This window comes from Siniperca chuatsi, linkage group LG21, assembly GCF_020085105.1.
Source record: "Siniperca chuatsi isolate FFG_IHB_CAS linkage group LG21, ASM2008510v1, whole genome shotgun sequence".
Taxonomy (NCBI): Eukaryota; Metazoa; Chordata; class Actinopteri; order Centrarchiformes; family Sinipercidae; genus Siniperca; species Siniperca chuatsi.
Genome location: NC_058062.1, coordinates 12,253,627 through 12,265,802, shown reverse-complemented (window position 1 = coordinate 12,265,802; position 12,176 = coordinate 12,253,627). Strand labels below are relative to the sequence as shown.

The window sequence follows — 12,176 nt, the reverse complement described above, 5'->3', positions numbered from 1 at the left end:
GTCACATGGACTGACTATGCTAAAAACGTGTGTTAATGATGTTGCCAAAAATGACACTGACAATGAAGCTCAGCGTTTTGTCATTAGAATGCTGTATCATCCATCCATTCATTGATGTATCAGATGTTACGGAGCCTTTTGTGACAACACTCGTGGTGTAGCCACAGCCTTTCAATCTACAAAATTAATCTGATGGGCCAAGATAACGTTAATTATAATTATGTCAGGCATGACATTTGGTGCACATGTTTATGAAAGAATGAAAGTATGAAAAAGAAGGTGCTGAATCTAACACAAAACTTTCAGAGGTTTCTAAGTAGTTATAACAACTAGACAATTATTTAATTGATACAAAAATTAACCTACCTGTATGTTGTCAAAGGATGTTTTGTTGGTGACGTCATACAGCAAAAGCAAAGCTACAGAGAAACAGAAAAAAGTTGAAGTGTATCGTCTCAAAATTCATGAATACAAATAATTTTATATTGTAAAATGGTTTGGTGAAAACAATTCACAGTGAATGTTTAACATAATTTCACTTCGATGTCTCAACTTCCTTTCATATTAAATTATGAAAGAGTTCATTTTCATTTTGGGCCCAAGAGTTCTCTCTCTTGTCCTGACAAAGTCCTGCATCACAATTAGACTCAGACAGACCAGAGTTAAGACTTTAGGTGGGGAATTTACTATTTACTGTACGTAGCATGCCACAGCGTGGACAAGTTGCTGCAAAACATAGACAGTGGTTAAATTTGATGAAACTCAATCTGAAGAAATATTACAAATTGAGCACTGGCTTGGTTTTCCGCAATAAATAGTACTGCTGTTAACATGGCTGCTCTAACAGGACTCAAATTCTGACACTGTCAGTCAGACGCATCCTGAGTGGAAGCTGTAAACTTTACTAACACAGCAGCAGCATGTTGACATGCTTAGAGTTTGTCCTTCATTTGTACAACTTGTTTTGAGCCCTGTTGAAGTGACCTTGACATGACACTGACTCAGTAATTTCCAGCTATTCTTTAGGTATCTCTGTGCCATAAATGAATGTGAATACCAAGATAATGACAATAGCGCTATTATGGCATTTGCATAGTCTACAGTAGCCAAACTTCCCCGATAACAAGTTCAGAAGTTGTTTAACGGTTGAGCTAATGTCAGGGACAATGAACATTACTGTAATAAATCCAACAATATGTTTCACAACTGCCCACAAGAGCAAGATTGTTTTTCACCAGCATCAGCCATGCCTCTCAGTATTTAGATGCCTAACTGACTTTTGTCCATTTCTTTACACTGATGTTTGTTGAAATGGACAGAATCAAAACACAGGAAGCACTACATGAGTACACTACTACATGAGATATTATTTGAAATATTTTATAAATAACCCAGCAGTGTTTTTCCCCATTATGTTACTCTTATTATGACCTTAAGTAAAATAAAATAACATGCTAAAGTCACTTAAATAACAGATACATTAATCTGAGTACTGCCTTAATATGGCAAACAAACACACATACAGTATATAACACTACATATGTAATTTTGTCATGTATTCAACTTCATAATATGAATGATACAAACATGAGAAAATATGAGTGAAAGAGCCTTTTAAACTGCAGCGATGCCTCAGTCCATGTCCCGCTATCTGTTTATGGAGCAGTTCACCCAGGGAGTGCAGGTATTTGAGAGGCAGCGAAGGACTGTGCAGCAGAGAAAGGAGGCGGCCCAGGAGAGATGAGCATGATGCAGACAGCTGTGTAATAAAGCTGAGTTCTGGTAGACTTACCCCGGAGGTGTCTCTCACTCTTTTGCTATCTGTTATCATTCAATAGTTAAAGTCAGGACACAGAAAACCATAAACTGCTGCCACTGAATGCCTTTCTGCCAGCTTGTATTAAACATCCTTTCCAAAAGCTGTTTTCTATAATGTTCCAGTGTCTATAAAGGTCAGCCTCAATTGTTATTTGTGAAAAAAAAAGTTAAAAATCAGTCATTTGCAGTTGTGAGAAGAGGTTCTGTATATTATATGAGTTTGATGATATGAGTATTATATGAGTTTTCTTTTGAGCCCTGGAAACAATGGACTCAATCAAAAAGTCTCATTATATGCAAGATTTACTGGAAAATGGTGAAATTGAGGTTTGAAGGAAGAGATGAACAGATTTTGCAAGAACAATAGAGAAAGACTTGATGAAAAAAGGAAGAACAGAAGCTGGAATGAAACGCAATAAACAAAGGAGAGAAACCTAAATTAGCGAGACACTTTGAAGGAGAAAACAATGACAGGAATGAAGAGGAAAGATAAAAACAAAGATGGAAGGACAGCAATGGGAATTGGAGAAAACTTTGAGTGTTTACTTTTCATTCACACACACACACTCACACAAACGCTTTCATTTATATAATTTGAAAAGTTTTAATTTGTTCCTATTTTCCCTTGTGCATCCTGGATTGTATGAATCTTTATTTTTATAATTATAATTTAATTTTCAATTTGAGCTTTAATGCTTTTCAATAAATTGTACAGTGCATTATGAAGCAGAACATAATTACAAGGTTAGTATATCATCAAGCATTACGGTGAAATTAAGCCTTTCTTAGCGAGTTTAGGAAAAGTTGCCAGACACGCAAATAATAGTTTTTGTAAATCAGCTTTAATTAAAACACAAATGTGCTATTTGTTAAAAGACAACAGAATAGTTACTTTTACAACATTACAAAACGTGATGATTACTCAGTTTACCATTTCCAACAGTATCATCTGTTAGGCTGTAACCATGCACACTGCTAGAGCTTGATGTAATACATGTTTGACCAACAGTAATGGGCACAACCAAAACAGATGAGTAAAATGGATTCAGTGAATTACACCTACTACAAAATGGTGAAATTGATAAAAAAATAATTTCACTAGATTTCCAAACTTTAGTAGGGGAGCCTGTTAACTGGATTATCTTTAGTTTATAGATGAGTTTTTGTATTCTAAATAGTTTCTTTCCCCATATTTCATCAGGTGCTCCAGCATTTAGGTGCTGCTGGCCGAAGTCTTTCAAATGACTAGTTTCTAAAAAGACTGCACAGTGGGAATCTGAATTAAATTTAATTTGGACTTGAGCTGAGCAAAAGAAGGAAATCTCCGATCTGTATGGAGATCGCCAATGTAACATAGGTCCCTTTGTCCATGAGCAGTGAGCCCCTATCAATCTGGGATGGGACAAATAAATGGTTGTGCAAAATGACCGTGTGAAAGGAGACTTACAGGCATATTGTGGGAATATAAACAGTCTACCATCACGTTGTTTATTTTTAACTCAGGAAACTGGATGCATTTGTTGAGGTGAAATGTTTTGCAGAATTATTTTTTATCCAACAACCTCTCAGAGCAAACCTGTAATTTACATTTATTCTCTGTGTTTTGTTTGTTTCTTTTTGTTATAATTTTTTTCACTGTGGTTTTCTGTTTCATCACAGTATACACAAACAAGCTAGACCAAGATAAGCATATAAACGGTAAAAAAAAAACATGCTGAAAACTGAAACTAAATAATCACTGAATTTTCACACAAAAATGAGCTGAAAAATATCTGATGGCTGTTCTTACGGCTATACCTGTTCTCCCACACAGCGGATACACCATCTAAAATAATCCTCCCTACATGCCTCTCTCTCTCTCCCTCTCTGTCCTCTTTCAGAGCCTCTCCTAACTCGCAGAGTCCCTCTACCCTCCCACACTCATCCTCTCTCTGAATGCACCAGCGCTTTAGCTCTGGATGTTCTCCCCCTGCAGCTTTGCTCCGACCCCAAAAAGTTATGGCAGCAACATTTAGCTCGATTCATCATCAACTTGGCTTCATGGAGGGGTGTCAAACATTCTGTGTGTAAATGGGTTTATGGTCATGAAAGTACTGCTGGCACTCTTGTGCTATCTGTAAATCTTTTAGTGTGTCATAATGTGACTGGCTGAAACATTAACCTTGTTGCATATAAATATAAACAGTAATAAACCATAAAACAGTTACAGTAACCCATGGCTGACCAAAGTCTTGGCAGAATTTAATTTGTGGCCTTTACCATTAAACATAGTACAGCTTCCTGACCTGTTATCTCGAGCAAACCAAGAGTTTGTTTTTGTGTAGTAGAGGTCAAACCAGCCAATCAGTGATCACTTTGGTAAAAGAGCGAGAATCAACAAGATTAACCATTAAAGTACTAATGTAGTGCTGTTAGTTAACACGTCACAAATGGGAGTTAATATGGTGGTACAATAGATTTTTGTAAAAGAAGAGACTACAGGCTAGAATGACAGTAAGAAAATCTGCAATTAAACCTGCAATAACTGATTTTTTTGGCCACTTGGGGGCAGCGGAAATGTTGTGAATACAACACTCACATATCATCACCTTCTAAGTTGATATGGTGAAAGTGTTAGCAAACATTTGCTTATTTACACATCCAGCAGTTATGGAGCAATTATCATTCATTTGGACTCGTGTTTCTGGCCACCCAGCCAGTGCAAATCCAATATCCACTCTCTTTTAGCTCTGTTTTTGGTCTTGGTGAGGGAAATCTGGCTCTAAATACTCTATTATCGTGTTCATAAGCTAGTTGCTTATTTTGTCTGCCATTTAGTGCTGGGCAGGTAGTAAACAGCAGATTTTGAGAGCTTTTTTGTGGAAAACAGCTGCCCGCTTTGGCCAAAAACCATGCTATGTGAACAGTAAACCAAAACAGTAAAGTTGTGGGCCGGAGAGCAAAACAATGACCTAAAACTACAAACCTCTGTAAAGCCAAGGGGCGATTCAGGTGCTAATTTTCTGTAGGTTCATCACTGAGAGCGAACCCTTTCATATTGTCACATTGTTTTCACATTATCATTGATACGTTGTTTCGATATCGATATACAGCCGCTTTAAATATTTAAAAAATCTGAAGAGAATATACTTGGTTGAGAAAGCTCCTTTAAGTAGCTGGTTTGATCAATGACCTTCAATTACATTATGGTCATTAAGAATTAAGTGCAGTGGGACATAAAAATATTACTTATTGCACCTTTAATCATCCTGGATACAGCTTGGGTGTATAATTTTCAAATTCTACAGAAAAATGACAAAAAAGAGAATGTTCTTTCTTTACCTTCTGCCACACAGCAGTTAAAGATTCATACACAATTCAAGGCGCAACGCTGCCCAAGGTCAACTGGCATTTCACAGAGATACTTTGATGTAGACAGATATAGAGTACAGCTTAAAACAGGCAAAAGTCACCAGGGCTTACCCTAAAACCTGAAACAACTGCCTGTGTTACATGATCAGTTCACTGTGGGGATACAGGGAAGGACAAAAGTACACTTTGCAGAAAGAAACTAGTTTTCAGAGTTTATGGGAACCACACAGAGACTGACAGTCTAGAGTTTACACACAGTATGAAGATAAGCAGGCAGATCAAAATCTACACGCTTTTGTTTAAACAAAACACTGAAAGCTGGGCAAACCACAGTCGCAGACCCTTTTGTACAACACTTCAGAGACTTCAAAAGCTCTCTGACAGTCTGTTGCTGAAACAGGAGTTTGTTCAGGTTAGATAAAGTTGCAGTGAAACAGTCAGCAACATTTATAGGCTTGGTATCTACATGGGTGGAGTGATGAGTGGAGTACTTTTTACTGTGGTATTGCCACACAGGCACAAAATATCTATGATTTACATGAGCCTGTCAAGCCCTCATAAATCCTACAAGGGCCACAGATAAAAGTTGATGTTCAGATCCTATCCTAATATTTTTTTCTCCAGAAATACCAGAGGCTATTTCGTAATTATTTTCTCACTCAAGCTTCTAGAACAGACAGGTGAGAGGGTGATCAGCATTTAAAAAGGTCACATCTCTGATGATGTGTGATGTAATACTGTGCTCCTGTGATATGCTTCATGGTAGAAATGGAAAAGTAATTGAAAATCCTGACACTGAGATGTCTAAGGCTACACTCCAAAGATGTGTGATGTGGTTTTGAGAGGAAGATATGTTCCTGGGTGTCATGCCTGAAACTGGACCTGCTAAAAGTTCTCCGGGGTCTCCTTCCTCCAGGAGACAGAGACAAATAAATCATGCTATGATTATGCAGGCTAACCACCAAACCATAGATAATGAGGATAATACACAGACAAAGATCATTTATACTTCCACACACACACGATCCGTCCCTACTTAAGTTGCGTAAACTTAAATTGATTGTACAGACACACAGATCCAGACGGTAAAACATCCCTTTGATCACACAGGGATTCCTGACTGCCCAGAGATTGAAAGACCAAACGAGGTGATGCATTCTTCATACATATGAGGGGGACAAAATGACAAACACATACTGCAACACTGTGTGAATATCAAGTGCCAAAAAAAGGAGCAGAGCTGCCATTTGGCCTCCTCAGAGAAAAGTTAGTCCTGCTTGGAAAGATGTTCTCTGTGTGTAAAGGTGAAATCCTTCAGTTCTTGCAGGCACATTTCATGTCATTTCAAGCTGTTCTTCGGTTAATCGCTTACTGTTTGTTATTTGGCAGTGTGTGTGATTGGGGAATAACACCATCACAAAATTGTTTTTACACTCTGCGGTGCACCTGGTCCTGTATAATAGCTTCATAGTCCATTTCTTTTACATTACAATACCCACCAATTGTTGGACTCCCGGGCTGTGGCTGTCTACATATCAACCACCATGATTAACTGTTGATAACAGACATTGTATGTGTGAGTTACACTTGTATGTGTGCTTTTTCCTAACATTAACTCACCTGAATGGTTAAAAAAAGATGAAAGATGACTAATCAGATGTTAATATGTTTTTGTATTGCTCAGGGTCTTGTGCGTCAGACACCAGGTTATGTGGATTTGATTCAAGCTATTTACTAAAAGCAGCTCTGCCTTGATTACCAGCTTTGTGAGAAAACAATGGAGTGTTGCCACTAAGAGCTTTCTAAATGAACTCGCATGGCTAATAATGACATCATGATGAATAAAAAGTAGACGTACACACATGCAGACTCACACAAACACACACCCATCAGTGATGACTGATTACAGTCCCATGAATCCTGAATGTGTTGTCCTCCCATCCCAGGAAAAGAGCTATAAAACCTCAGCTCTTGATAATACTGCACAATACAATTCACACTATCATGGCTGTGAATTAGAACTGGTATAAAAACTTTTTCATGGCAATACGGCGGGTCTAAACAAGAATTCTCCAAAACCTCCATTTCATTGTACAATAATGCACAGGAAGAGTGTTCAATGTATAAAAGTGTATATATTTTAGGAATTCCTCTCCACCTGCCACAAAACACTCATGGTGGTAAAAGAACACCGTAACACTGCACTGTGGCATAATCTGAATTTCTGAATATTAGGACACCGGCTGAATATTAGGACACCGGCCTGAGTTGCAAGTTTAATAGCAAACAGAGATTGCTATTTAACTCAGAAGTAAATCCCCAGTAGTACAAGAATCTCTATACAAGTGTGTATATGTGTGGGTGTGTCTCACCATGGGCGTCACGGTAATAGGCATGAGTGACACTGCGGAACCGCTCCTGTCCAGCTGTGTCCCAGATCTGCAGAAAATCAGAGGGGAAGGTAATCACTGAATAGAGAAAGAAGTTTCTATCTTATTAGTCCTCTGTTTGCTCAGGCATCCTGCTGGAGATCATTGTGAAACCCTCCATTCAATTTACACCTGTGATACTGGATAAGTCTGGAATATGGAAATGAGATATACAGGATACTACTGAACAGTCCATTATCTTATAAATTCAGCACTGAAAAAGATCTGTACTTAAAGCTGCGTTCATAATTTTTTTTGGCCACTTGGGGGCAGCGCAGCAAGCTGTAAACACAGCATTGACATATTAGTCCAGTATTTTCTCTTTTTAGCTCTGTCCGGGTCTCCACCAATTCCTGAGGGAAATATGTGGCTCTTTAAGCTGCTAAATGCTCCACTATGTTCACCAGATACTCGCTAATTTTGTCTTACTGCCATTTGGTGCTGAGCAGGGAGCATACAGTGGGTTTATCAGAGCTTTTTTCTGTTGTTGCTGAAAACAGCTTGCTGCTGCTGCTGGAAACAAGGTTGATTAGAGTGATAAGAGTGAACCAAAACACTAAAGTTACAGGCTGTAAAATCAAAACAGTGAGCTGAAACACTCTGTGGAGCTGAGTGGAACAAGTGGGTTATTACTACAAGCAAACCCTTTTACATTACACATAGTAATTTGATCCATTGTTAATATAAAAAAATATTGATTAGTGCAGATTTAAGGTCACAGCAGAGTCATGATATTGAATATGAATCAGCTGTGGTCGATGCCATTCGTCCCATTGTCCAACCTTAGTGGAATAAGGCTAATTAAGTCCTTCTTTTTCCCATCAGACATCTCTGTCTCTCAACACAATTTGGGTCCAATGGCAATTACATTTGGTTCTCTCTCTAGACCATTCTTTCTCAACCACTGGGCCCATGAGCGCGCTCTAGAGGGCCCCGAAATGTTTTTAAGTTGAAGCTAGTGGGCCGCTCACATCATCAATTTGAGATGCTCAGTTTGTTGACAGGTAAGCTAACTGGTAGGCTGTGTCAGTGCCGAATCCGTACCGGCAGCCTGATCCGTTTTGCACATGCGCAAAAGTTGTCCTGTCAGTCAGCGGAGGTTACCGCAAATATGCCTGTTCAAAATTACTCGTTATGTGAATGACTGATCGTAAAACAATCCTACTCACTCTCAAGATAAAATGATATTTAACTATTCGAAATGTAATAGTTCGGTCTGTGTATCATCGGATAATCTGTACTTCATTTGTAATAAAAACAAAACAAAACGTAATTCTGTTTTGTTTTAATTTGGTGTTCATTCAATACAATTCAATTTAATTTATGATTTAATGGGCCCTGGCCCATTACAAGTATGAATAGGTGGGCCTTGAAACAGAAAAGGTTGAGAACCCCTGCTCTAGAGCAGACCTGTGCAGGTTGACTGCACCCCTCTCTTGATTTTTGTATGAACAACATTCCCCAGACTTTTTCAGCATTTGTTCTGGTCTCTCTCTCTCTCTCTCTCTCTCTCTCTCTCTCTCTCTCTCTCTGTTCTGATGCTGGCTCTGCCTCCTGATTGCCCCCTGGGGCAACCATCCCCCCAGGATCCAAGTCGCAGTAATGACGAATGTCAATTAAAGGAGAAAAAATAACTCTCTCTTGCTGTGTGTAGGCTACAGGCTGCTCTGCAAACTGACGTTGAGCCAATTAACCCCAAATGAATACATCACAGAGCAAAGGCCCACTCAACCAGCCTCCGTCAAACCCCAGTTAGGGGTTAGTTCACATAATTACTTGCTCTGTTTGACAGAAATATCAAACATACAACAATGCTGAGGTGTTCGCAGTATGGGCGTCAGTTCTCAAAATAGTGAATGAAGTGTGGAGTAGGGAAGAAAACGCAAAGCCATGGAAAGTATTAATGGAGATAGATGAACCATAATTATCTTTTACGGGCTTTTTGTATCAAGATCATTGATTGTCCTCACAAAATAAGGCCACGACAGATCTTTACCTCATCTTGTGCAATTAGGCACATGCATCAGCTAGCTAAAGTAAATAGTCTAAAGCTAAAATGGGTTTTATCTTGGAGACAGGTGGGGTTGGAAACAGGATGTGACAGGTGGCTACAATGCCACGGGGGTTGGAGCCTGGTTCTTATTTGGATGACAACTTTCTCTTGACAACAACTCTGATAGAAATTGGGCTAGAAACAGTTGTTTGGTGATTGTCTGGATACATTTAAGTTCTTACCTGGAGCTTCACCTTGACTCCATCAATGTTCAGGACTTTATTCTGGAAATGAAAGCAAGAAATCATAAGTGACAGTACCTACATTTAAACATCTTTTCCAACTAGCAACAACTTTTTCAGTGCAGGAAAGAAGCAACTTCAGGTGTGAGTGTGTGTCAGTTTGTGGTCAGACACTTGTCTCTTCCTCTCATCTACCAGCCAACACTCTCCTCTTCTCTCTCCATCAATATTGCATGTCCACCTCACTTTGGCCCCTTTTGATGAAGCCTCGCCTCTTTCCTCCAGAGGATTAACCCCTGCAGCTCTCCTCCTCTCCCTCCGTCTCTCCATCTTAGGGAGGCATTCCTCTGATTGCTGCTTTGATCTGCTCCAGCACACAGCAGAGTGTAGCTCAACCAAATGGATGTGCAGTTTCCTGGGTCAGAGGTTGACTCTATCTTGATGGCTGGATGTGCAAAGGTTAAACAACCTGCCATCAAATTCAGGCTAAATGATGACAGGAGTTGGTTCAAGTTAAAAATAACGTGACTAAATGTAAAGTAGAGCTGCTCTTAAAGGCACGAAAAAATGTGCCGTATGCCCATTGGGTTCTTTTTTAGTATCAGTTGTAAGAACAAACAACTAAACAACTAACAACTAATTTGACTTTAAAAATGATTGCTATTTACAAAACATTACAGTACATATCAGCGCGACTTTGTCCCTGTAGCGCATTTGCACACCTGACCTGTGACAAGAAGTGACTCAGACAGATAAATCAGTTTTGAGGTGTGGACCTGCCTTGTGCCCTCTGCCCTTATTGATCAACATCACTTTTGTTCCAACAACTGCAGGAGCATTACATCTTATTGATCTATACAAAAAGACCAATGCTACCCTTCCACAGCTTCCCCTGTTTGTGGAGGAAATTAGGGCTGCAACTAATGATTATTTTTACTATCAAATAATCAGCAGATTATTTCCTTGGTTAATTGATTAATCATTTTGTTTATAGAATATCAGAAAATAGTGAAAATGCCTATTTTAATTTTCCTGAGCCTGATGTGTCTTCGAATTCCTTGCTTTATCCAAACATCAGTCCAAAACCCAAAATATAGTTTGAAATTTTTGCTTCAACTAGACCAAAAGTCTACAGCCATGCTAGCAGCTCTGTGCTTTGAGCTAAATGCTAACATGCTCACAAAGACAATGCTAACATGTAAAATGTTTACCATGTTTGCTATATAAGTTTAGCATGCTAACATTTGCTAATTAGCACTTAACGTAAAGCATAGCTGAGGCTGTAGGGAATGTCATTAGTTTTGCAGGTACTTGGTCATAAACTAAAATATTGGATGAATAAAAGCTTGGATCCGATGATGGTGCTATGTGATGGCCACCTGATGGAGAACTTGAATGTCTGTACCAAATCTCATAGCAATCCAATATTTGTTGAGACATGACGCTCAAAACCACAAATGTCAACCTGAACATGAATGTCAATCCATCTGCTTGATGTTGAGATATTTCACACAGGTGAAAACTTTGATCTGTTAGTGGCGCTACATGAATAGTAATCCTCATCATCTGAGCACTATGGATATCTGTACCAAATTTCATTGCAATCCATCCCATAGTTGTTTCACTAAAAACCAAAAATGTCAACCTCATGGTGACTGCAAAGGAAAAGTCAGGGGATCATCAAAGTCTGCAGGATTCATCCTCAGGGGATTGTGGAATATACAACATTTTGTTTGTACAAACATTTAAAGGCAATCCATCCAATAGATATTTCAGTCTGGACCGACCCACAGACCGACATTGCTGTCCGCTAGTGTGGCTAAAAATGACTGGAACGACTAATCGATTATCGATTCGATATTGATTATTAATTGTTGCCTTAATTTTCTGTCAGTGGACTATTGGATTAATCAACTAATCATTTGAGGAAAAGCTTATAAAACTCGAGGAAAAGCTTATAAAACTCGAAGGGCCAATAGTCCAGTCTATGATAATTGTAACCACTATACTGTATATGTCTGGATATGGGCATGCGCCACAAATGCAGTTCATTTTGCCATAGACACCAGTGTTACAATTGATCTATCTCCCAATGTTAACGAAAGTGAAAAATAATTTGTGTATCTGCCCCGTGACACGGATCTGCTCCAAAATTGAATGGGTTTTTCCTTGGTCCATGCTACACCCTTCCACCAAGTTTCATGAAAACCGGGCCAGTAGTTTTTCCGTAATCCTGCTGATAGACAAACAAACAAACGGCACCATAAACATAACCTCCTTGGTGGAGGTAATGAATGACTGCCCTGAAGAAAAAAAAATAAAAAACCCAGTGCATATTGAATA

At 38.9% G+C, this 12,176-nt stretch overlaps 1 protein-coding gene across 2 annotated transcripts in view; it reads right to left on the bottom strand.

The window, feature by feature from the left end:
* Positions 1–12,176, bottom strand: part of LOC122868691 (ras-related protein Rab-26-like) — a 59,430-nt gene that overhangs the window by 25,082 nt on the left and 22,172 nt on the right. For both annotated transcript variants that reach the window (XM_044180897.1, XM_044180898.1), the window contains exons 3-5: positions 9,834–9,875; positions 7,542–7,608; positions 367–419 (exon numbers count right to left, since the gene is read on the bottom strand). In XM_044180897.1, the coding sequence (XP_044036832.1) occupies positions 367–419; positions 7,542–7,608; positions 9,834–9,875 (162 nt within the window). The remainder of the gene's footprint in view (positions 1–366; positions 420–7,541; positions 7,609–9,833; positions 9,876–12,176) is intronic.